General features: G+C 34.4%; 1 protein-coding gene across 2 annotated transcripts in view; it reads right to left on the bottom strand.

The window, feature by feature from the left end:
* Positions 1-277: 277 nt before the first annotated feature.
* Positions 278-27,351, bottom strand: part of LOC145680877 (uncharacterized) — an 84,511-nt gene continuing 57,437 nt past the window's right edge. The window contains exons 4-6 of one of the 2 annotated variants that reach the window (XM_081752018.1): positions 23,835-25,037; positions 17,169-17,360; positions 278-5,932 (exon numbers count right to left, since the gene is read on the bottom strand). In XM_081752018.1, coding sequence (XP_081608144.1) covers positions 5,742-5,932; positions 17,169-17,360; positions 23,835-25,037 — 1,586 coding nt within the window. In that variant the 3' untranslated portion in view covers positions 278-5,741. Of the gene's footprint in view, positions 5,933-17,168; positions 17,361-23,834; positions 25,038-27,351 lie in introns of those variants that run through there. The other variant, XM_081752020.1, reaches the window with a different exon arrangement.

Genomic DNA, 27,351 nt, shown 5'->3' with positions numbered 1-27,351 from the left:
TACACAGGGTAATGAGTTGTAGAGAGTGTTATCCAAAAAGCGATTCATATATATATATATATATATATATATATATATATATATATATATATATATATATATATATATATATATATATAAAGCACAAACCATTAGTATTCTGTTGTGCTGTAAAAAAGCAGTGGAACTGTATCAAATCTCGTCATATATAAAGGTAAAAATGCAGCTACAACATTCATATGAATGTTAAAGAAAGAAACTAAACAAGTATCAAACATATTTTATTACCTTTAATACAAAAACAAAAGAAATAGTTCAATGAATCAACATGTTCTTATTGTAATGAAAAGTATACTGAAAAAAAAATCGTAAATGTAACATTATGATCATATTAGAGTAGAGCGTGTTGCTCCTCTGTAATAATTGCAAGTTAAAATGTTTAAGTCTCAAAGTTTATACAAGTCATGATACATAATTTGACAGGATGTGACTCACGCTTATTTATAAAACAGTTTGGATGTGACGAAAAAGAAATAGATCTACTATCTAATAATGAAGAACTATATATATATCATTCAGTAAAATGTAGAAACTATCAAATTAAAATTTATAGATTTATTTAGATTAATTTTTTATTTTAGGCAAATTATCATCAAACTTAACAGAACAAATGGTTCATACGCAACACTTCTATCCTGATCAAGAACAATTTAAACTCGTAATAAGGAAAAGTGTTTATTCATACGATGATGTTGATGATTGCGGTTAGTTTAGAAAAAACAATTACCACCAAATGAAGCATTCTCCAACAAGCTTAATAACAGAGAACTTAGTGATAAAGACTATTGGTATGCAAAGATAATTTGTTATAAATTTAATATAAAAAGTTTGTACAATGTCGTGCCTATATTTAAAAACAGTTCTGTTATTACTAGCAGATTGTTTGAAAATGTTAAAACAATATGTATGAATGCGTATAAACTTCATTATGCTTGCCCCTGTTTTACCTTATAACGTAATATTAAAAATGTCAAATATAGAATTAGAGCTGTTAAGAGATTATTATGATATCATATTAATGATTGAAAAAAGTATAAGAGAAGAAATTAGTCAATGTTCAAAAATATGTTAAGTAAAATAATGAAAATATGAAAGATTATAATGAACATAAAGAAAATTCTTATATAATGTACGTATTTGATGCCAATAATCTGTATGAATGAGCGATGAGTCAATGTTTACCAATTGTTAGATGAAGAAAAAGTAGAAATAAATATCACAAATTTACCTGAAAATAACGATACAGGTTATATATTAAAAGTAGATCTTGAATATCCATAAAGAAAAATACATGATCAAAACAAAGACTATCCCTTATCTCCTCAAAATATATGTCCATGTGGCTCACAACAATCTAAGCTATTAGAACTCTATATGACACACAATCATAGTCATTCGTCTTGCGAATAAAATCAGAAAAAAACACTGTTGAACAAGACTGTACTTATTTAATATAAAAACACATTTACACGTGACGTTTCGATCTTCTGGCCAAGATCCTCATCAGACGTACACTCTATATGATAAAGAAAATTATGTGATTCACTATCGAAACTTAAAACAATGTCTGCCACTTGAATTAAAATTAAAGAAAATACTTCGGGTAATAGAGTTCAAACAGTCAGATTGCTTAAAGTACTATATTGATCTAAAGACACAGATGAGAACAAAAGCAACAAATGATTTTGTGAAAGATTTTTGTAAGTTGATGACCAACTCAGTATTTGAAAAAACAATGAAAAAATATTAGAAAAGGAGTTAACATTAAACTAGTAAGAAATGAAAAGAAATATGAGAAGCTTCCAACGAAACCATATAATAAAAGCACTACCGTGTATACAGAAAACTTAGTAGCTGGTCATATGAACAAGATCAAACTATTATCTAATGAATCAAGCTATGTGGGTATGTCGATTTTAAATTTGTCAAAATATTTAATATTCGATTTCTATTATAATGTGATGAAACCAAATATAAAAACAAAAAAGAAATATGCCATACAGATACGGATAGTTATATTTATCATATTCAAACGAAAGATGTTCACGAAATTATGAGAAGTTTCATTGACTACCTCAATACGAGCGATTATCTGTAAAATGACAGTTACGAACTACCCCAAATAAACAAGATAATACTTGCTATAATGAAAGAACAATTATAGAAGATTTTGTCGGATTAAGATAAAAATGTGCTCGGTTAAAACACCACAGATCGATTTAATAATAAAGAATTTAAAAATAAATTCAATAGACAAAAATGTTGCAACAAAGCGAAAGATGTTACGAATAATATTGTATATAAAAAGAGCTCACAATTAATGAATATAAAGACTTTGTTGAAAAGGAAGCTTAGGAAGAATCAAATGAGAACCGCAAGTAAATTTTCCACATTTTACTGTAGGGAGAATGTTTGCTGTAGATTATTTTTCTACATAGTCCCCTCCCAGTTCAATACACTTACGCCATTGCACAGGAAGTGCTTCAATACTGCATAAGACAAAATTCTTTTGGTTGACGTTGTAGCTACTCGTGCACCACAGAATGGACGTCTACATCAGACTTGAACTTTTTCGAACTAAAGTGCTACTTTAATGGACGAAAGATGTAAAAATCTGATGGTCCCAAATGTAGCAAGTGCAGAGGATGTGAGAGGCACTTGAAGCGTAGGTCGTCGATGGTTTTCATGGTTGCACGAGCAGAATGAGAATGGACGTTATCATGTTGAAGCAAAATGTCTGTACTCATCAATAGCTTTCCCTTTGTGCATATTGCTGACTTTAAATGATTTTTGAAAAGATTGGTATAAGTGGTACTACTCACTTTGTGCATGAGGACATGTAGTGTTTCATAATAGGACTCATCTTATTCTAAAATAAAGTCAATATGACTTTCCCTGCAGAGGCCTGGCTGTGAATCTTTTTGGTTTCAGCGAAGAAGTAACTCGCCATTCTTTGCTTGCACATTTCGTCTCCGGTTGAAAATGATGCACCCAACTTTCATCCCCCAGCTAGAAAATTCTCACCCTCCTCTTCATAATGCTTCAGCAGCTCTTGACATGCATCAAACCTACGAACCTTCAGTTCCTACGTCAGCTGTCAAGGAGTTTACGTGGTGGACACTTTTCTTATAGCTCAGTTCATCATGTAATATATGTTGTACTGAACCCAAGCTCATATTCAACAAGGAAGCCATTTCAGCCAAGTAACACGTCGGTTTTCCTGAATAAGCCAATCGTTATGGATTGGCTTTTCCTGAATAAGCTATGGACTTCTCTGTTACACGTCGATGAGCCTGACCCAAAAGGCAAGCATCAGTCGAACAAGTCGCAACTTCTATGAATTTCTTGCACCACTCGTAGACTTGCCGTTGTGACAGACATGCGTCCCCGTACATCTTCATTCTCCGATAAATATTAACCGGTTTAATATCTTCACTCCATACAAGTCGAATGTCTCCACGCTGTTCCTCCTTGGTGCAACTGCGTAGTGGTGCCACCATACTGAATCAGCTGTTACTTAGCTGCAATCTCATCTACCGGCACTGCTTCGTACTACTAGTTCGGAAAGACGTCAAGGACTTCGTCTGCAAATTTCCACACGCCTAAAGTAACAGGTATTTAATGGGACTTTTGCGGTTCTCCCTCGTAAACTGGTGTAGACACTTTGTCGTAGGATCATTATAAGATAGAAGAAAAATAAATGTAGTAGTATGTATATAGGTATTTATTTGTAATATTTCTAGATTTAAATTCTTTATTATTAAATGTCATAAAGTTTTATGTAATGTGCGGTATAATCGTTGCCGTTATATCATGTGCAACATTTAAACTCATCCATTCAAAATAACAAAATTAAGAATTTTAAATAGAAAATATGTACTCTTGAAATCTTATAATCATTCATAATTTAATCTATTTAATAATTAAAATAGCGAAGTATTTTTGTAAAATGTGTTTATTTAATTTTATATATAAATTTGCTTTAAAATGGGTTTCATCCAGTATTATTATATTGCATCTACTTAAGGTAAACTCAAATTAATCCCCTCAAAATCATCTTGTCTCCGTCCTAGTGTTCTGGTTATAGGTCTTGTTATTATGCAACCATTTCAGCTAATAAATTATCAATATTGTTCTGAGATTAAATTTTCGGCATCCTAAGGTATTAACAACTAGAACTACGGAAGGTAAAAAGTAGCAAAGAAAGGAAATAAACAGTGCACTGCGTACCGATTCAAATTCATATTCGCCATCTGCGCTGTCATTGCTTCAAACTTATTCTGAATACACTATAAGATATTTGTACTATAGAATATTAGGAACTTACCTTTTCTAGTTAGTCCTGCATATAATATATTAGTATTCATGCAGATATTAGAATCTTAAGAATATAATTCAGTAACATTAAAATAAATAAATAAAACCATAGAAGCAATCAATCTCCTACGTTTCAAATAAGTTGCCATGACAGTTGATATATAGATCTGCAATTTATTTATTTTTAAACAATGTAACAAATGCAGCAATAAACTTCACTACAGTTTTGTTTGAGTTCTTGTTTTAAACATTGTAGTACGATGCCTTTTTTTCGATGTAAGCATGAATCGAAAGTTTGGTAATCTTCTCAATAGTTTTGACCAATGTGTATTGAGTTACTTAGCGTCTTAGCTAAGAAAAGATAGTTTAACTCGCTTTTGTGCATGAGTTTTAAATATGAACCTACTACCACATCACTCCTATATTCTTGACCTGCTGTGTTAATTACGTACTGATGTTACCATAACTATCAACAACTCTTGCATGAAATTAGAATTCATGAACAGTTGAAAATGAAATGAAATCTTTGAGTTTTACGTCCCACGGTTATGCCGGTTAGGCTAAAGGAGACGGTGATTATGAGAGATGAGTGAAATGGTGGAATGAAGAAAGTGGGAGGAAACGGGAGAACCCCGAGAAAACCCACGAGCACGGTGTTTGTCCACCACAAAGTTCAGTTGGCGGGGGCTGGGATCGATCCCGGGACCCCAAGCACCAGAGGTGAACGCTCTACCACTGAGCCACCGCGCCCCCTCATGAACAGTTGTTCGAGAAATTTAACAGAGTAAATTAAAAAGTGTTTTCATTACTTATTATTTACCGCGTCATATGCGATTTGATGTACGAAAGGAACAAACAGCTATTTCAATTTATATGTAAAATTTATCGCAGGGAGTCTGCCAGAAATTAACTTCTTGATAGTTTTATGGCCTGCCTAGTTTAACTTAGACAAGGAATGAAGCATCTTCTTTTAACAAGAAAGGTAAACTTTTGTTGTATTTCAGTTAAGAAAAATAAAGTTGTTAATTTTGAAAAAAATTTTTAAAAAATCTTGTCTAATCAATAAGAAAACAGTAATCGACGGCCGTAGTTGGCATTTATGTCATATCAGTAGAAGTTACTCAAAGCTCGAAAGCTAAATTAAGTCCTTTTCTTAATTTTTGTGATCTTTTTCTGTTCTTCATTCTTCACTTCCATAATACACTTTTCTGTATGAACCCAACACGCCAAGTTTTAACACTACAAGTGAATTCACACATAAAATACACTTTTAAACAGTTCTTACTTATGGGGAAATATAATTTCACTGTCAATAATTTAAGTATGTTGTGAAGAAGTACAATGGAAAATGACTTTTTATTTTCCTTTTCATACAAAAAGAAATGTTAAAATGGAGTTGAACTTGTAGCATGAGGGCTTGAAGACAATACTCTTCCCCAATGTGTATGTTGTCGTTGTTTCTCATACATTTTCTTAAAAAAAGGAATTAAAAACCAGACTAGTGATGTTGTAAGTTGCACAATGCAAAGCACCATAAAACAGGAACTGTAACCGTTTGCATCTTGTGAAATAGTGCCTGAAAATATATAGAAACAAAATTATCTTTATAAATTAGCCATACTTGTTAATGTTAATATATCAGTAATACTGTAATACAAATATATAAGTGAAAGCAAAATTATTTTATTTAAATTGAAACAATTTGAGTGTTAGTATGTTTTAGTTTGTACTCTCATATATTCAGGTATTAGTGCGGATATTCTTAGTGTACATGATCAATTTGGAGAGCTATTAGAATTAAGAAGTAACAGAAAACCAGAATGGACTAGTGATGGGAAGCAAGGAAGACTTCACGTCACTAAGCTGAAAACTAACTATCGAAGCGTCGACCTTTTAGGACTTTATTTGTTATGTTTTAGTTTAATCCTATGTACAACATAATTTATAAGCATATAACCTACCTTTCTAAATGAAATGTGTTTCAAGCAAAATCTCCAAATACTGTTCATAGATAGCTGATTTGCTCGCACTAAAGCTGTCAAAATATTCATACAAATACATACTTCAAATACTAAAACATGCAATAATGATAATAATAATAATAATAATAATAATAATAATAATAATAATAATAATAATAATAATAATAATAATAAAATCAGAAACTGATTGTCGTGAAAAGGCTACAAATTAAAGTTTTCCCACATCTAGTAGATACAAAATAAGGAACTGTCAGTGGATGAAATTGAACTTAAGTAAAATTTCTTATTGCTAATTCTTTGTTTCCATAAATATTACCCTTTAATTTATATTTTAATTTATAGAAAAGACTCAAACTGATTTTTTCCATGTATTGTAAAGTTACCAGCTTGAAGAGCAATCTTATCAATATGCTCAAAGGTACTCACTTTTGCTCCTCTAAATTCTTATAGATTAACTAACTAACTCTATGGCCTGTGGAACCCGGAGGTTCAATGTCGCATTCACGAAAGCTCTCCACTGACTTCTACCCTTAACCAACTGGATCCAGTTTCTACTTTACATTCCTATTTCTGCGAGATAAATCTTAATATTGTCCTCCCATCTGCGCGTAGGTCTTCCTAATGGTCGTTTTCCGATTGTTATTCCAGTTAAGACTTTAAAAGCGTTTCTACTTTTTTCCATTCTAGCTACATGACACCTGCCCACCTGAGCCTACCTAGACAATATTTGGTAAACCGTATAAATTATGTAGTTCCTCGTTATGAAGTTTCCGCCATTTCCCATTCCCGTTTTTCTTGGGTCCGAATATTCGTCTCAGGATCTTGTTCTCAAATACTTTCAGTCTATGTTCTTCCCTCAGAGTAAGCGACCATGTTTCGCAACCATACAAAACAACAGGCATGATTAACGTTTTATATATTTTAAGCTTCATATTCCTCGACAGAATTCGCGATGACAAAAGATTTTGAACTGTCTAATAACACGAATTCCCTGATTTTAGTCGACATCTAATTTCTTCGTGAATATGATTTTCATCTGTTAATATTGATCCTAGATATTTGAAAATACCCACTTTACCAAAAGTATTATTTGATATTTTAACGCATCCATAATTTGCCGTATACGATTCCGACGAATTTCCATGTATTTAGTTTTCGTTGCATTTACTTCTAAGCCCATGTCTGCAAGCGTTTAATAAGACCTCTGCATTTTATTCTATTGTTCTCCTATCATCCCCTATTAAATTTACGTCATCAATTTTTATAGATGGTTCAAGACATTAAACGTCCAATTTTCGCTGATAGCTGTCAGCTTCAAGATTTAGGTAACGAACAGTATTTTGATCGGGATAAGGAGTATGAACATTAAATGTTTCCCCTCATAAATAAAAACATCTTATTGCTGCACAGAATACACATCCCAAATTTCTCTTTCTCTTTTTTTCTTCAGTAGTTGATGGTAACTGAAGGTGTCAATGGGGTTGTTCCAACTTCTGTTTAGAGTACCCATGTCGAAATTTAATTTTAGTTCCCTCATTTGAATGGAAAGAAGTCTCATAAGCCTATGTTTTTATGAAAGATTTTTTTTTTTTTTTTTTTTTTTAATGAATTACACTTTATCGACATTATGTTTCGTGTATTTCAGGTGTTTCAAAAGGTTTAATGTTGGGACATACTTATATGTGGCATCACAGATATCGTCATCGCTCTAAGAGTGGTTACTAACTTCCTGAATCTGAGATTTTGTACGTTAATGGTGCAGCAAACTAAACTGCAAGAGAATAGTGAGATTAGGTGTAGTAGTAAGAAAAAAACATAAAACTAGAAGCACAAAACGCATATTGACTTTAATTAATATTTCCAAATCGATTTTTGCAATAGTTTTCTAATTTGGAAAAAGCTGTATCTGAAAGCTAATACTTTGGACTTCTATCAGAACGATGATATGTTCTTTTAGCTTAGAGAGTGTGTTCTTATTTCTCATGCCTATACTAGTACCTTGGCTCGTACATTAAATTTAATAGACATATGCGCACTTAAACGGATGAGCAAAGAAATTTTTATGATCTTCTTAATTTTTTTCCTAAGTTATTTGGGGGCAATAAAGCTGTATTAAAGTCATGCGTCCTGTTAACTTCCGTATTATATTTGAAACCACATGAAACGAAAGGTATGCATGCTTATTCACTGATATAACCATTTTTGGATAGTATCAATCCTGTAACCAGGGCCATATGTAACATTTTTGCCGCATTGGACTATTAAAAAGAATACCGTCTCTTCAATATCAATAAATACCGATGTCCAAAATTTGAGACAGAGAATAATAATCAATATTTAAGCGGAAGTGGAAAAAAGAAATATAAGAAATAAATAAAATAATACATAAATAATATTATATAGATAATAATATTATTAATAATAATAGAAAAAAATACATTCTAGGATAATATCTGGCCCTATAAAATTTGCCGCCCTGAGTCATGGCCCATGTTAGCTCATGCATAAATACGATCCTGTCTGTAACTATTTTCCTTTCCAATATTTAACAAAATGTTGATTTTAGTTGCTATATCGTTATCATTGCAACAAAGAATTAAGGATCCACGAAATATATATATATATATATCGGGTGTTGCAAAATAAGTGTTACAACTCTTGGGAGGTGAATCCTGCCACTGAGACAAGAAAAAAAGTTCTCTTGAACTTTCGGCTATCGTACATAGTTTCAGATCTACAAGGTGCCGAAAGCGTGGGAAATTGACTTTTGGACGCCAATAGTTCGGAAACTGTCCAACATAAAGAGGGCGGGTAAAAAATTCACTGAAGAAGTCATACCTGTTCTATTGAATTTTGCATGTTTCACAACACTACCATGCACGCGCAAGGGATTCCCCAAAGGAACGTAGGGAGTCCCGGATAATCTTCCAAATGAAACTTGGTCTAAATGGACATGAACTGATAGGCTTTCTACCAGGTAACAATAATTCGTTTGTCTTAAGTCGATATCTGGAACAAATACAAAATGGCGGACACCTTTATGCCCGTTGTGTGTGGTTGCATAATCGCCAGGTACGGATGCTGTCCAACAGTGACGTTCTGAGTATTAATTGTAGCGAATGTGTACTCAAATGCTCTAGAAAGACATCCGGAGTGTCGGTAGAGCATAACAGATGAAGCAGAGCGATTCACATGTGTGGAAACACTTAACGGAAAATGCCCAGAAATGCACTCATACTCAGTAAACGTGAGTTCAAAGCGTCGGAAATGTAAGGATTAGCGTCAAGAACATGAAAGCCATTGCCAATTCACCAATAATATTCCCTCAAACCGATGCAATGTGATGTGCACGGTTGCATACCAATAAGGATGCAACAACTGAGGCCAAGTTGAAATTGTGCAATGGACTCAGTAAGAAAGTGGGTAAACTAAAGGAATGTCACTAGTGGGATCGCATGATCGATATTGAAATGTAGCCAATGTGTGTTGATATCAACATGTAGCTAATGGACAAATGTCAACATGTCGCACTACTGCTGGGACACCATCTCACGTGCGAAAACTAGGAAAATAACGTTGTACATTCTGCTATTACATCTGGTGCACCTTTTGGTAGAACGTAACTAGGACACGATTGTATCAATGTCCCTCTTTGTTTGGGACATTGTCCCAAAGTCGACACATATGAAAAGAAATATCTTAATGCATGGTTCAAATTGTGATAGAGCGTGAAAATAACAAACTTGTATCATGTCTCACGTCTTCTGGGACATATGACGTACTCGATATCAAAATACCTCCAAAAATTTGTATCTTTCACACAGTACACATGCCAAGACAAAGACGAAAATGAACTAATTTGGCACATGTAACACTACAGCTGGAACACCATACATATGGAAAATAAAACATGAGAAATAAGAAGAAACGTCTTAATGCTCTGATTGTTTACAACTGTGCAGTAGGAGTAACAAAATGAAACACACAAGCATGTCGGGAGGCTGTACAAGAGCGCTTGCCAAACAAAGTGGGTACTCCTCAAAGAAATGTATACAGAGAAAGTCAGGCTCCCTCGAGCCTCAGGGCTAGAGCGCTCGCTTTCGCTCGCGTGGTCGCAGTTTCCATTCCTACTGGGAGCCCACGGCCTCAGATTCAAGACCCGAGTAGTTATTTCCTATTTTTCCCACGTGGGACGGTGTCCCAGCAGTAGTGGCACATGTTGCCATTTCTCCACTAGCTACATATCGATATCAACACACAAATTGTCCGCATTTCAATATCGATCATGTGATCCCACTAGACATTCATTTAGTTTACCCAGTTTCTTAGTGAGTCCTCTTGCACAATTTCAACTTGGCCTCAGTTGTTGCATCCTTATTGGTATGCAACCGTGCACATCATATTGCGTCGGTTTGAGGGAATATTATTGGTGAATTGACTTTCATGTTCTTGACGCTAATCCTTACATTTCCGACGCTTTGAACTCACGTTTACTGAGTATGAGTGCATTTCTGGGCATTTTCAGTTAAGTGTTTCCACACATGTGCATCACCCTGCTCCATCTGTTGTGCTCTACCGACACTCCAGATGTCTTTCTAGAGCATTTGAGTACAAATTCGCTACAATTAATACTCAGAACGTCACTGTTGGACAGCATCCGTACCTGGCGATTATGCAACCACACACAACGGGCATAAAGGTGTCCGCCATTTTGTATTTGTTCCAGATATCGACTTAAGACAAACGAATTATTGTTACCTGGTAGAAAGCCTATCAGTTCATATCCATTTAGACCAAGTTTCATTTGGAAGATTATCCGGGACTCCCTACGTTCCTTTGGGGAATCCCTTGCGCGTGCATGGTAGTGTTGTGAAACATGCAAAATTCAATAGAACAGGTATGACTTCTTCAGTGAATTTTTTACCCGCCCTCTTTATGTTGGATAGTTTCCGAACTATTGGCGTCCAAAAGTCAATTTCCCACGCTTTCGGCACCTTGTAGATCTGAAACTATGTCCGATAGCCGAAAGTTCAAGAGAACTTTTTTTCTTGTCTCAGTGGCAGGATTCACCTCCCAAGAGTTGTAACACTTATTTTGCAACACCCGATATATATATATATATATATATATTTTCAAATATTAGCTTCTGCTTTCTTTGAGTTTGCCAACTTAGCGTGTACGCATTGGGTGCCTGTTGTATCCTTCCGGTAAACCTTGGAGTGGAATTTGTTCCAACTTGATGTTATTCGCATGTTTCTCACCTGAAAATGCTGATAGTTGTCAAGGAAAATTCGACGTTTAGTATAATTTCTTGAACGATCTATAAAAATTTTTAGGAGCAAAACTAAGTACCATTGCTTTTTACATCCATTATTTTGACCTTGTGTTTCACGTTTGCTATCCACCATGTAATTATTAGGCTTGTAAAATGCAATTTCTACAACAATACGGCTAATACTCAACTTGCGTGAAAAATAAGTTAACACATATGCTTTTAGCCTAAATGTAAACTATAAATTATCAAAATATAGTCATTATCACGCAAATAGATAGTAAAACCAACACACACTTCTTTTCATAAAATATGCACTTGCATATAAATACATTTTCTAGATAGTGTAATATTACAGCTCTTATCATTTTTAGTCATTATTGTGAATACGCAGAAATAAGACTCCTACAGATTATACTTTAGATAATCTATCCTCCGGAAAATACCACGAAAAAAAAAATCAAAGTTGGAGATATTACTTTGAGAAATGCATGGCGGCTGGTAGGTAGTGACACTGTGAGATGTCACTCCCTAGAGACATGAAAATAAAGGAAAAGAGTTATTTGTTATTAAAAAGTAGCACAAAGTTGTTAAATGAGCACGTTAAATATCAAACTGCCTTCCCAATAGTTTCCCTTTCTGCCTGCTTCGACGTCCTCTAATTGTTAGATTTAGCTGCCGTTTCAACACTACTTCTGTGATTGTTACGGCATACTGCTAAAATGATTTGTACAGTGTACTATATGCAACCTATTAGTTGTATTAGGGAAAGACTGTCCACTACTTCTGGTTTCGTGACTACAAGATAAGATTAGTAGCAAAAAACTATTCGCAAAAGGCAGGAATAGATTACAGTGAAACGTTTAGTCCAGTAGCACGTTACCATACAGTAAGAGCAGTGTTAGCTGTAGCGACGAAAGAAAACCTATTGATGAAACAGTTTAATGTTAAGACCAGGGGTAAAAGTGGATCTAGAAAAATAGGAAGACGGATGAAGTCATGCCGTTCCCCGTGCCTATCTTTGTCCATTGTAATATTTTAGGAAGTGGAAGGACGCCGTATATATTTTTGGAAGTGTGGGAACCCCGTCCTCCTGCGTTTTCCCTATTTTTTTTTAACCACTGGTTAAGACAGCATTTCTAAATGTCAAGTTTGACGAAGAATTCGATGCGTCGACCGGAAGAATTCGATGACGACAGTCAACGAATGTGTAAACTGAAAAGAAGATTATATGGACTGAAACAGGGATCAAGGTGTTGGAATCAAAGGCTAATGAATTTCATGAACCGTTAAGGTTTCAAAACAAGTAAAGCAGACCAGTATTTGTTTGTGAAACAGCAAAAAGGAAAGAAATTACTAGTGACAATCTTTGTCAACGATGGAGCTCCTCCGTGGCTAAGCGGTTAGCGTATGCGCCTTTGGTGTGGAAGACTCGGGTTCGATTCCCGGCGAGAGCTCATGTGGTTCGGATTCCACGTTAATCAGTAGGTCCACGTCTCATATAGCCTCGCTGCTGAAAGGGACGCTAAACTAAAATCAACTCAACTCAACTCTTTGTCAACGATGGTCTTGTGTTATAACAGTGACAAAGAAATAGAGCAATTCCTATAGCAACTTCAGTTTGAATTTAAAATAACAAGTGGAGAAGTTAGTAACTTTCTAGGAATGCAAATAGAGAGATGGAAAGAAGGATTTTTTATGTCAGTATGTGTATATAAAAAATATTCTGAATCAGTTCAGAATGGAAGATGCAAACTCAGAGGTGACATCTAGTGGTAAAAGTAACGGCGATTTGGATGAATTAAAGTACCTTATCGCGAAGCAGTGGGAAGCTCGTCATATTTAGCTCAAGTGACATGATCTGATATTGCATATACAGTATCACAAACAGCATGAGCTATGCAGAATCCAACAGAGGCAGATTGGATAAATGTGAAGAGGATCTTCAAGTATTAAGATACTCCAAATTTAGGATCACTGCACACCCGTGAAAAAGACACAACAAGCAAAACTTCCAGTGATGCAGGTTTTGCAGATGATCTCAAAACAAGAAGATCAACAAGTAGGGTGGTCGCAACGTATAAGGAAGTGCAGTTGCGTGGTCTAATAATCTGCAGAAATTAGTGTCACTTTCAACTACAGAAGCAAAGTTTATTGCAATTAGTGAAGGCGCGAACGAACTAATGTAGTTAAATCATGTTCTACTAGAAATTAGTTTTAAATATGATGAGAAACGAGGGTTATTAGATAAAATGCCAGAGCAGTTAAGTTAGCAAGAAACCCATAATGTCGCAAGGCTCAAGACACATGAAAGTGTATCATCAATTTCTACGTGAATGCTATCAGGAGGGGAAGATAAGTGTAGATCATATTCCTGGGCAAGAACAAATAGCAGATATATTCACAAAGCCTCTTGAGCGAGTGAAATTTCAGTACTTTCGCAAAAGTTTGTATATAACAGATTATTTTTTTTAAAGTAAGTATACAATGTGCTTAGCAGGAAGTGTTGGAGTATAAGCTGACTGTATACTTAAGTGAGGACATATATTTATGATGTGTAAGTTGTTTGTTAACAACTGTAAACAGTATTGGCTGATTAATGAAGAAGAAGAACAGTCTGTAGTCTTAGTAGCCTGTGTCAGTTGATAGTTCTTAGGTCGCTAAACAGTAAATAAATATAGATATACCATATATAGTCCTTCACTATAGAAAAGGAGTAAAAACTAACAATGGAAGGAGTTCGAACTTGTTTTTTTTTTTCGGGGGGGGGAGTCACTTTCCATACTCATTTTCTTGTAATTTATATGTAATTTGTATGAAAAACTTAAACTAATTTTTACGTGCTCTCAAGACTTCTATGTTACGGTATGTGATATGTTGCTGTATTAAGAGAAAAGTTCAATACTCGTTTGGCAGAGCAACGAAGGCAACACAATAAATATAACAAGATTGAGTCATAACTTGTTCTGGCTATAAAAGACCTAATAAAGTACGAAGAACACATGTTCTTATAGAACGGAATCTCTAACCGAAATGTTTCATTATTTTTCTTATATTTGAATCATTGAAATTTTTTATTTTCTTTACATTGTACTTCAATTATGTTCAATTAAAAAAGTAGTTACACAATTAATTAATGAAGCTTAGTGTTCCTTTCCAGCGCCGTGGTTATATGAGACGGAAGCTGTTGCTTAAGATGGAATCTAAGCCGCTACTCGAATCTGCATCCGAAGCAAGTACCATCACCGAGTAACGCACACAGAAAGACATTTGGCCACAAATGGAACACAAAATTAGTCACTACTGAATAACATGAAACAAGATTTTGAAAGGTTTTCCTGTATTGCAACATTTTGATTTTCAATTGTATTTAGTAATAATTTCTTTGTACACAAATCATAAAAATCGTAAGGCAGATTTCCATCAAGTCCTGGTCCGCAACAAAGGCCTGGTCACGAGCAATTTTAATAGGGAGCAAATTAGTATTTACGTAAGCTACATAACCTCGTTTATTACTTGTCAATATACCAAAAATTCACATAATATTGTGAAGCCATATGTCAGTAATACAATATTTACCTACAAACACAAATGTAAAACGAAAGATAAAGACTATATCTTTATTTCAGACATAAATTTTGCTTTGAAAATAAAGATTTGCACTTTCCACAAGCAATATGAATATCAAAAACTCGTTGTCGATCTGGTTGATGTAAACGGTTAACATTCTCTTTCGTAATCAGAAAGTACTAAATTTTAATCTTGAGACCAAGAGAGGATTTTCTAGCATGTTTCCTCATAGCTTCTAGATGAATGTTAGGATAGTACTTGTAAATATGTATATGACTTGCTAGACTTTTCTTCTGATACTTTCTTTCCTTTTATAATTGTTATTAATGTTTTCATTATAAAAGAGTCTCACCCATTTATATTTGGGAGAATAAATAAATAAATAAATAAGCACATTTGAGGACAGTGCAGTGGGGATTCGAATTACTGTAAGTCCATTGGTCAGATTTTCGGTGTTATTCCATTGTTATCTTGTATCTATTAGTAATTTTAAGTGGATATGAAGTGAGTCAAGTAAATACATTTATGGATGTTTACTTGAGCATTGATATTTTCTATGTGCAAAAATGCGTTGAATTCACTAAGAATAGTAAAGCACTAGTTGTATACAAGTGATGAAAATAAAATAAGCATTTTTCTCTTTTTGTTGAATTTTATATTAAAAAAAGAAAAAGAAAGAACCAAAAAGCGCGTTATTTTTAATTTGAAGTATATTCTTTTGAAAATGTTTTCCATCGTTCAAGCTTTGCTTTTAGTATTCGTAAATTTGATTCAAATACTCAGTGAGCAGAACAGTATGTTTATCGTAAAAAATATTAACGTGTAAGTTTCGCCTACTACCACTTTGGTTTCATAGTATCCGATGAAGCCGAAGTGGTTAGATGGCAAAACTGTCACACGTTAATAACTTTTTACAATAAATGTGTGTTGTTTTGCTCAGCGAGTAGTGTAAATCAAATTCTTTTGAAAATTAATTATTCATATCTTTTGATACGAAAAGAAATGGTTTACCAAAGAACAGTCGTTAGTAAACCTTGATAATTCACATTCAATTAATTTTCTTAATAGCTTTGAATGATTGAAACAATTTGAGAAGCTATTTCGTAATATAAAGGGAATACGCTATAATATAAATGGAATACTTACATCAAACTGCCATTAACCGGTAACTTTTAGTTGGTTAGTTGGTTGCTTTGGAGTTAAGAGTCTCTTTTTTAGTACCAAGTCAATGTGAGAAAAGAGCCTGCAGCTGAACAGAACATACAAACCATATGAACCCTGACAATCATGCCCTCTCCCCCAACTATTTTGCTGCCATGGAGTTCCTCAGAAATTCTTCAGAAAGGAAATAACATAGCTTGTTAGCGATTTTTTGGTCACTCTTAGGCTTAAATTTCGTTATAAACACAAAACAATGTGCATTTAAAGGCGTTTATGTTCTCCAAATTTCGTAGAAAATAATACACCTAATTCAAGATTTAGTAAACAATTATGTAAATTCTGAAATGTATACCTTTGCTGTCTTTAATTAAACAGTAAGTAATATTTCAACTAGTAATAAGATTAATGAAGTGCCTGATAAGCTAAATAATTTGCACTGACTACATAAATGCATTTAGTACTCGGTTCTATGTTCGATGGGAGTCAATCCATGAAAAAATGAAATCTTCAAGTTTAACGTCCCACGGTTATGCCGGTTAGGCTAAAGGAGACGGTGATAATGAGAAATGAGTGAAATGGTGGTATGATGAAAGTGGGAGGAAACGGGAGAACCCCGAGAAAACCCACGAGCACGGTGTCCACACGGCGCGAGCTGGGATCGAACCAGGGACCCCAAGCACAGGAGGTGAACGCTCTACCACTGAGCTACCGCGCCCCCTGGTAGTCAATCCAGTTAATGTTAACTTTCGAAGCATAACTGCGGCCTACAATATATTATCAAAATAAGCAATAAGAGATTAGCAAATAAAATTACATCTGTCACCTACCTAAAATTGCACCTTCCAAAAGAAGAAAAACTGCTGTAATTGTTTTAATAAGTCCTTCACATTTACCAAAGTAATGATCTCCTAATGATTCTTTTGCAGCACTTTTGCATGTAGCCTCCACGGCACCTTCACCCAGACCAAACAGGGCAGAACCAAATGTCAACCACTCTTGAGATTGTGCCATAGACATCACTAGAAGAAATTTGAGATTTGATTAACAATTTCTAATATTATTTTGTGAACATCTAGTACTATATTTTTCAACAAATCTAATAATGTAAACTAAAATTACAATGCTTTAATTAGGAAGGTGTCAACGTACTTCATTCTTTGTAGAGAGACCGTTCTTGATTCAGTAAGCATAAAAATTGGAAATATGATAAAGATTTACTATTTTTTACATAGTAGGAGATTTACTATTTTCTTCTTCCTGGGAGAACTTATCAAAGAGAGAGAGAGAAAAAAAGAATCGATAAGTATGTTTTCGAGATATTTTATTCTAGATTTACAAAAAAAAAAACAAAACAAACAAAAAAAAAAACAAACTTTAAACATGTACAACAGGTAAAAAGAAGAATTCGCATATTCTCTTTAAAGTTCTGCAATATATATTAACAAAAACCACTAAATCGATAACTACAGAGAGAGAAAGAGAGAGATAATAGTGAAATAAAAAAGAATTTGGTACGTAAACAACAGAAAGGTAAAAGAAGAAGAAATAGAACTCATATTTTATGCACTACGTACGGCATAACTTTCATCTGTGTAAAGATCATACAACATTTCACATTTCTTCAACTAAAAGATTTAAAAAAATGCTGCATTGTACACATTCTCTCATCTTGTGAGGACTTAATGTCGGTAAATTCAAGTGGAAGTAGGTTTTCCGTATTTTGTTCCGTTTCAAAAATATTTGAGATCCCAACGTTATATGAAACACTCTTCACATTCATATTTAAATACACTGTCAATTATCATGCTCACAGGATCATACACTCTCTATACAGAAAAGGTAAACCTGCCATATTTTTTTCATGAGAATACAGGGCACCTTCGATCTTCCCCAGCACAAACTTTCCTACACAAGCCATTGAACTGTAGCGCTGGTTATGAACAACATTATAATAAGCGAAAGTTTCCTAAGCTGCAGATACTTTTCTCTCTTCGTTCCCTGCAATTAATTATACGGAGTGAAGATATTTACAATCCAGCTACAAAAGAATCACCTTAAAAATATCAAGTGACGTCTTATCAAAATGCTTTACTTGAAAACAATATGCAAATAATCTCGTTTTATTGAAATCAGTGATAAAATCTACCTTCAATATTCTTTGCGAGTTTAGCAATATTTATTTACATGACTGTATTTGCCAAAATTACGTTTGTCAGTTTAATCTGATGAAAACTTAGCTGATTTTTCTTCTTGCGTCGTGTTTGTATGTGTGCTCGATTTACATATTTCTAAGGACTAGACTAAAGCACAATTCTGTGCTCCCATCCTCTCAAAAAGATTATTTATAATTCTTTTTAACTTAACTAATGTCTTGCTGGAGTAAAAGCCACTCGTGTTCCCTGTGCTTGTAGTTGTAGAAGCACCAGTAGTGTAGCCAGGATGTGTGTTTGGGGGGGGGGGGGCAAGTGCTGTTATAGGTACATATAGAAAAATTACAAACAAAGAATATATAAACATAAAAATATATAAAAAAATACAAACATCAAAGTACCAAAGTACATTGTCGGACCTCTTTGGGGGGGGGCCTGGCCCTCCGGGCCCCCCTTCCCTACGCCACTGAGAAGCACTCAATGTTTGCTTCTTTTTTGGTGTTGGAAAGTGACCGAGTTCCCACCACGTGCAATGGAAAAAGTAACATTGCAAATTTTGCAGTCAACTTCAGAGTTCAACTTCGTTGCTTTCAGAAAATGGTACTTTTCCTTCAAATTGAAAGAATACGTGCCTTTCAGTTTAGGCATTCTTGTTGATACAAAATTGGAACACTTCACTTGTGATGTATTATCGACAGATCAGCTCATGCACTTTATCAGAGCTTGCAGATCCCTTGATTGTTAATGGATAACTGCAACTCTGCGCTGCTAGTCTATTGGCTTGCTTGGTATTAAATCAGAGAGGTTGGTATGGTAACTTGCTTGAAGCTGTTATTACAGCTCATTGTTCATACACTAATTACAGGATTTCCGGTCCCGGATTCCCATTTGCTACATCGTACCTGTGAGAAAGTGGTTTTTCTTCCATGGTAAGAATTTAAACAAAGACAAGAAATCGCTTATCAGTTGAAAATGACTTGACAATCTGCATCACGAAGATTAAACCAGACATTGCTAGACTAGTGATATCACACCATGTTTAGGTATCTCATTAGCTTTCAATTTTAATTGTTTTTCAATTTGCAGGTTTTGTTGCACTTGTATTTTTCTGGTATTTCAATATGCAGTTCTCATTAGTTTCATACCGTATCTCTTTCATTTAAATTGATTTTTAAACAACTCTGATCCCGTTGAAAACGTTTAGTAGATCTATTTTTTGTTGTTCTTCACAGTAGCGTTTATGTATAAAAATAAAAATATGCCTATCAGAACAACATTCAAATTAATGTTTAAAAATATTTTCCGGCAGTAGACTCTAATTGTATTTATCTCTTCCATTTATCTTCGCGACCCTCATGAAACCCTCTCGTGACCCTTTTAGGGGCCGCGACCCCCAGGTTGAGAAACCCTGATCTAGGTGGATAGTATCCAATCGAATTCCATACATGTTCAATTGGGAACTGATCTAATGATCGTGGGGACAAGAGAGACATCCCATGACTTGTAAAGCATGTTGGGCAACACTCATGATGGGTGAGCAGGCACTGTCCTGTTCAAAAGTATGTTTTTCAGATGGTGCTGGAAATGCAACAAAATGGTTTAGATAATGCTCTGAATGTGTACTGTACTCAACATTCAATGCAAGAATACCAGAGGCTAACGGTATATGTAGACTACTACATATCTGTACACCATGATCAGGCCCATATTTAGGTAAGTGCTATTCTGTCCTCTAGCACAAGGCGGCAGAATTTAGGGGGTGGCAAAATTTTGGATTTTTTAAGATTCACAAAAAAAGTAGTATTGACCTTTAAAACTAGCAATCCGCAGAGTTCCGCGCAAGTGCGATAAAATGTGTTAATGCGTTTAATTCGCTCTAATTACAGTAGTTACTAATTAGAGCTTTTGTGATTATTTTAAAAAGTTATCCTCTCCCATCTCCAGCCCAGGAGGTGAGGATGAACTTGAACATCATGAAAACTGATACCGTTAAACTCAGCGACCTCGAAAACTATGAATTCAACACTAATATCTGTCGTTGTCGATTATTTTTAAAATCTCGCCCCCCTCCCTGGGAAGTGGAGTATGACCTTGAATTCGAATTAGATTGTAACTGTCACTATTCATCTCAACGATCCAAAATCTATGAATTCAACTCTAATATTGGTCGTTTTCGATTATTTTTAATATGCCTTCATGTTATTCTTATGGGAACTTTGCACCCCCATATCTCAGTTCATAGCTGGAACAGATCATTTCTCTGAGAACTTTAAAACATATTAAAATTTCATGTTTCTCTGTATTATGGTTCTCGAATTGAAAATCGCTACATACATGCAGACAAACAGCTTATTGTATTATTAATATAGATGTTATTAAATCATTATTGACGATGAATAATGTAAACAAATTTTTTTTCTATCAGTTATCACCAGTAATTATTGGTGTTCCACAGTGACGTCCACCAATGGTCACCTACCTTCAGACACAACACCACATCATAATCATCATCGAGAGATTAGACCATTTAAAATTACGTTGTAACTTTTGTAACTTGTAATACCTAAACTGCTAGTCAACAAGAGCTGGTATGTTTGCAAAACCACGGCTTGTTTCCTTGTTTGAAACATAAGTTTCTACGCGGGGGGGGGGGGGGGGGAGCAATTATTTATGGCACAGGGGCGCACAATATATAAATACGGTCTGACCATGATACTTCGCATTTGTATTTGTATTACTATCGCATGCATTGTGTAATGTGCCGCTCAACTGGTTGGCGTCATACATATAAACAACTCCTCTTAATATTTGCATGGTACGAAATTTCAGTGCTTTGTATCTATTAGTTTAAAAGTTACAAGGGTGTATTAAGATAAATAGTCCACCCTGATATACCGGTATATCAAACAAAAAGAATCAAAAAGAAGAGAAAATTAAAAGTAAAATAAATAAAAATGGAGAAAATAAAAAAAAAAACTACAATTTGCATGAGAAACATAGGAAAATAACAGATAATATGTGGAGCTCCAAGGATGTTACAAAGGTACAATGTAAGATAAGATAGAGGAATATTTTAGTTAGCTATTGAGTAAGTGTAGTGTTTAAAATAAATAGTGAATTGATCACAATAGCAGGTGGATTATTATAGAAAATTATGTAGCGCGAAACTTCTAATATATAAATATCACCTAACATTATTGAAGTTGTTAGCTTGAAACGTTAAAGATAGGTGGGACATGTTACTATGTTGCTCGTACAGCGAATTTTCCCTCGTACTAGAACTCCATTTGGAAAGCCTTTTAGGTAAGAGTTCCATGAATAGGCCTTAAAATGGTGGGGAGATTATATAAAACAGGCCTTTAAGGAAGTAAAGTGGATCCATCCCAACTGGATTGATATGGGACAAAATAAACTTCTTTTCTCTATGACTATGAATCCTTTTGTTAGTTATTACGCAAAGTAATAACCTTTTAGTACTTGAATATACACTGCCCAGCCAAAACATTGTGACTGCTTACTACTTTTTAAATGAAGTCGTTGAGCTGAGTAAAAGATCCCACACATAACAGAATCGCCCGCCTAGCGGTGACAGAGATCTTACTTGATCGGTCAGTGCGACGCTTATGCGCAGAATTTGAAAGGCCGGCGATATATTAGAATGTGATAAAAGCCAGATTGTGATGGGCGAGAGTTGCAACCGAGCATCTCGGAAACAGCGCCATTTGTCGGGTATTCGTGAAGTTCTGTGATTTGTGCCTTCCAAAAGTGTGAAAAGGAAGGCGAAATCAGCATCAAATGCCAAGGCGTGGGGCGGCCATATCTCATTAAAAATGTCGGACGTCATAAATGTCGAGGTTGTTACAAGACAGGGTGCAAATTGTGGCACAATTAACAACATACTTTAACAGTGCACAAGGCATCAATGTGTCTGCGTACACAGTTCATTGTACATTGTTACATATGAATCTCCACAGCCGACGTCCCACATGCGTTCACCTCTGGTGCATGGGGTCCTGGGTACGATCCCAGCTCGCGCCAAGTGAACTTCGTGGTGGACAAACACCGTGTGCGTGGGTTTTCTTGGGGTTCTCCCGTTTCCTCCCACTTTCCTCATTCCACCATTTCGTTCATTTCTCATCATCACCATCTCCTTTAGCCTAGCCGGCATAACCATGAGACGTAAAACTTAAAGAATTCGACGGAAATATCCACGATAAATCACTCTAAATAAAAATGCAAACGATTAAAACATGTTTGTTATTTGTTTAAGCAGATTATGAATCTATGCAGATGATATAAATATCCTACTGCTCAAAGTATTTTGTCATTTTTTATATCATAAGTTACCGAAGGACCAACATTGAAATCATTCATTGTAAAGTTTCTGCTATCGCTTTTTTTTTTTAAAGACGATTAATTATCTCTAGTTTTTGTTGTATAGTGAAGGTCACATGATTAGGCTTATTAGATTTATTAGTATTTGAGGAGCTCATGTTGGGCTTCGAGAACATTTTAGAGTACAGCACACTGTATGCATATAATTGTAATATTGTGCAAATGTGATAAGTAACTCGCTAGAAAATGTAAAACACTGTGCTAGAGCAAAAACTGACAGTCAAGATAGACACTGAGGGAACTAAAAACACTTGCAACGCAGTAGTGAGACCTAACGGTCTAAGTAAGGAAACGTCTGAATTCACACACACACACACACACACACACACACACACAAATTGGAACGTGAGTAGTTCGATCGATGCTGGGTTACAGAATGCTCCGAACCGTAGAATCCAGGATTAAAGAGCGTATACTAGGTATAGTATTGATAAAAGATAACATTCAACAGGCGCAGCTTGTCGCCTTAGATCGCATGGTTGTCCAATTTATTTTTATTTATTTGTTTATTTGTTCGTTTATAGTTAGGATTTTTTAATAAATTACTTTAATAAAATACTTTGTAAATCAATTAGATTCTTATTCGGTCCATTTCAGTAGAAATAAAACTTTAAATTGTTATTGTGTTTGAACCTTAGAAATATGTGTTAGTTTGTCTTGCTGTATTAGAATTATACTTTCTTTTATAATAATGTAGATAGTTCACGGTTTTGAAAACCCTTGTGTATGTGATAGAAATACTTTTTATTTTATTCGTATTTTATTAGTCTTGATTTCATGTTTTATGAAAATATCCTTTATGTAAATCGTAACTCTAGTGATATAAATTAGTGAATTTCTTTATATTCCAACTTATAGTAACTATCTGTATTGAAATTAACACACGCGTATATTGAATTTATAAAATTCAACCACAGTAATAATAACTTACTTCCTACAAATACTTACAGTAAAAACTTACTGAAGTAATGAGGCTTCCAAGAGTATACAAATATTTTCTTCTTTTTCTTAATAACTTTGAAAACCAAGGCGAAATTACCATAAAGCACAGCCACGAAAATCCAGCCACAGAGATCAAAAATGCAGATTCTTGTTCATTGCAGTTAATTTGTCTACCCTTGGCTGGCATCAAGACAGTAAATCCCAAAAGGGAGAGCTTTCTCGCCACGTAAATTAGTAAAACGGGATAGAAGCGCCTTTGTTTAGCCACTGACAATGGAATAACTTCAGAGAATAAAGTACTTACTGAATTCCATAAAGATAAAAAAGAAAATGTTGATCTGCGTTTTGACCAATAGTTTATATCACTTATATCACTTTCACCTGTATCAGAGGTTACAGATACTAAACGATCCCTAGATGTCACTGATCCATGTTCGGAAATGCAACCATCGTCGTAGCTATCTGGAGGTCTCAGATACTTTTCATTGAAACTTTGGAAAGCATTAACTGTTTCTTGACTACAATCTATCCAGTCACCATCTGAGTCTACATATCCTTCAGTAAACGGATCATCCTCAACATAAAAAGAGCTTCTCACAGTATAGAAGTCTTCATCTGAACTAAGCGCAGAACACGCTTCTGGTGTTAACAACTCTTCTTCTTCTTTATCACTGTTCATGTCTTTGCTTTCGTATTCTTCATCTTCTTCAAGATCTTCATCTTCCTCAATAATTCGCGGCAAGATTTCTACACCTGCATGATTTTTTCGACGAGAATTAGGTGAAGAAATATCTGTAAATGGATTTCGAGCTGGATTTCTCCAAACACTACATTGTAGATCATTCATTTTAAAAGCACTTGTTCTCCATTTCAACAGTCCATTTGGAGTTTCATCTGTGAGTGTGTCAGTGTCATCACTGATCATTGTATATGTTCTCGGCCGTCCTTGAATTAAAACTTCTTCACGAACACATGGTTTTCTCTTAAAGAACATAGCACCGATGAGAGTTTGAAGCACAACACACGCATGTAAAACAGGAGCTTCACTGTATGTGAAACCTTTAATAATAGCTAATAAAATTAGGGGGGTCACAAATTGTCCTAAAGCTGCTCCAGCATGGCATATTGCACGCACAATACCTCTTTTGTTGATGAAATGAGTGTCGACCATAATTTCAGCTTGCGTCATGACTATACTCGCACCCAATCCTAGAAGTACAGAAAGCAATCATCAGTTCAAACATTATCTCAATGGATTCGTTTTAAAATGCAAAATGAAAAACAGAATATTACTAGTATAAATATGTATCAAAAACGTATAAAACTGATTAGCTATCTCACATATCAAAATTTAGCACTACACAACACAGATTAACTATATAACACTGTATATAAGCATATGTTGGTATTAAGAAAGTATTTGGACATAAAATGATTTAAGTATTGTATTATATCTAACTTGACATAACTAACAAGGTATACGAAGAACAATTCTCAATAAAAAATGTAATTACGAAACTTAGATTCCCGACAGTTTACAATAAACTAATAATAATAATAATAATAATAATAATAATAATAATAATAATAATAATAATAATAATAATAATAATAATAATAATAATAATAATAATAATAATAATGTTTATTTCTGTGGCATGAACAGCCTAACCGCAAAAATACAACACTTTATCAGACAAAATTAACACATACTTGCGTACAATGTAAGCTACCTACTAAAACAATAAAACATAATGACAAAATAAAACAATATCGGATTAATAATTCCTTGTCAAACTTAATACCAAATATTGTTAGTCTCAAAATAGATACTTCGTCAAAAATACTAAAAATAATATTTGTCAAACTCTAAAATTCATGTTTCTATACTGATAAAAAATACATTAAACTAAATTAAAAGAATTGGTCAACCTTCTTAAAATTACAGATTTTGGATTCAAAGGAACTAATGTTGGTCTATTTCTCGTATTATACATTGGTACTCTTATACCTATATTATGCAAGCAATATTCACTATTCTGTATTGTCTAGTATTTTCTCAATAAAATCTCTCTATAAGTTTTCTTTTGTCCCTCAATGCCTGTAGTCCCCAAAATTAATTCCAGTATTCATAAATACGTGAGTAGTAATGTCTATTCATTTTATGACATAGTAAGCTAATAAAACATTTTTGTACTGACTCAGTTTTGTTTGCCAATGTTATACCTATATTATTCCAAATAACTACACCAACTCTAACCTTGATCTTGCAAGCATCTTGTATAAATGAAACGAAATGAAATTTTGAGTTTTACGTCCCACGGTTATGCCGGGTAGGCTAAGGGAGACGGTGATGAGGAGTAATGAATGAAATGGTGGAATGAAGAAAGTGGGAGGAAACGGGAGAACCCCGAGAAAACCACGCACACGGTGTTTGTCCACCACAAAGTTTACGTGGCAAGAGCAGGGTTTGAACCCGAGACCCCTAGCACCAGAGGTGAACGCTCTACCACTGAGCCACCGCGGCCCACACATCTTGTATAAATATGCATATGAAATCCTTTTATCTTTCTCGTCCCTTGAATTATATCATTTATGTGATAGGTAAATTTCACATTTCTGTCAAAAACTATACTCAAATCTTTAATCTGTTCGGCTTTATGCAATGTAACTTCATTAACTACATATTTGCTCACGTAGTATTGGGTTTTGTTAGTGTATGATATGTATGATAGTGTTAATAATAATAATAATAATAATAATAATAATAATAATAATAATAATAATAATAATAATAATAATAATAATAATAATAATAATAATAATAATATCATCTCAAGGATATTGACAAGTCTGCGCTGATCGTTTTTACAGATAATTGAACAATAAACATACTCATCGCTCAATAGTCTTCTGGAAGGTTTCTATTAATACTTGAGACAAAGCCATGGTCCATTCTCGTAAGGACAAAAGTGAGTTAAAAATGCAGATTATGAGGTAAAAGACAAGATTGAAACGAAAACTCCACCACAGCCCACTTCATCCATTAAAATTTGTAATTACCATTTACAAATAACCTTTTTCAGTTGTAACTATGAATATTTTTATAAGCACCCTACCTGTTAAATGCTTCTTGGTTTGCAAGCGGCATTAATTCTCTGCATGTTAAACAACTTATCTCATTTATTTTCATTTTCAGGTTAACCTATCAGTCAATCACTCATCCTTCCGTTACAAAAGTAAACTGTTATTCAGTTATATTTGAGTCAGTTCTCTCAAATTTTCCTCGATAGTGAGGTTCCTATTATTAAAAGTTATATTCACTACGTGTGATGTGTTTGTTATCCCCATGTTTTAATCTTCTTTCTGGTGATGACTTGTAAAAGGGAGGTAGGACTATTATGAATTTAATATCTGCTTTTGAGTGTGTAAGAGAAGATACATCTTCATAGAGAAGAAGGATTAGTTACTTCAATGTTGTTAAGATGTAAGACTGCAACTGTGCATTAATCTATTTTGGCTA

Source organism: Thermobia domestica, chromosome 3, assembly GCF_964235325.1.
Source record: "Thermobia domestica chromosome 3, izTheDome1.hap1.1, whole genome shotgun sequence".
Classification (NCBI taxonomy): domain Eukaryota; kingdom Metazoa; phylum Arthropoda; class Insecta; order Zygentoma; family Lepismatidae; genus Thermobia; species Thermobia domestica.
This window is presented reverse-complemented; position numbering and strand designations above follow the sequence as displayed.